Below are 503 nucleotides of genomic sequence, written 5' to 3'. Positions count from 1 at the left end.
GTTCTCCCGCAACCAATATATGGATCTATAAGTTTAAGGACAACAAATTCACCTAAAGGTACGGATAACCTCATTTCATCTTTTCCTAAGTAGGGAAATGCATTTACAACATATTTACTTTTTACATCCGACGCCAACCAGAATTTTATACCAAACTTATTCGGTTTGTTTGGCATATACTGCGTAAATCTACATCTGGTTTTGGTCGGGAATAATTGCTCATCAACTGTAATGGTAGCACCTGGTTTATAACACATCTGACTGTTTTCAACGAATTTATTCCATACCTCTGAAACTAATGCAAATTTATCTGTTTGCAATCTTTGGCTTCTTTCATTTTTCTTATCGAACCGAATTAGACGAAGAATTTCGGCGAATTTATTTCTGCTCATTGTCTCAGAGAAAAATTTCGGACCCCATTTTTCGGACCATAAATATGGAAGTTTTAGGTTTTTTGCTTCGTATGCACCACGAGCATATAAAATTGCTATAAACGCATTCAA

The 503-nt window shown here is 35.4% G+C and overlaps 1 protein-coding gene across 1 annotated transcript; it reads right to left on the bottom strand.

Annotated features, from left to right (window-relative positions):
• Positions 1–13: 13 nt before the first annotated feature.
• LOC113465230 (piggyBac transposable element-derived protein 4-like) lies at positions 14–497 on the bottom strand (the record flags this gene model as incomplete). The annotated part of the gene is made up of 1 exon (XM_026819678.1): positions 14–497. A coding segment is annotated over exon 1 (379 nt), but the record flags the coding sequence as incomplete, so codon positions are not given.
• Positions 498–503: the final 6 nt, after the last annotated feature.

This window comes from Ceratina calcarata, unplaced genomic scaffold (genome assembly GCF_001652005.2).
Source record: "Ceratina calcarata isolate Rehan_Ccalc_2016 unplaced genomic scaffold, ASM165200v1 scaffold10688, whole genome shotgun sequence".
Taxonomy (NCBI): Eukaryota; Metazoa; Arthropoda; class Insecta; order Hymenoptera; family Apidae; genus Ceratina; species Ceratina calcarata.
The sequence above is the reverse complement of the archived record's forward strand: the minus strand, read 5'-3'. Positions and strand labels throughout refer to the sequence as shown.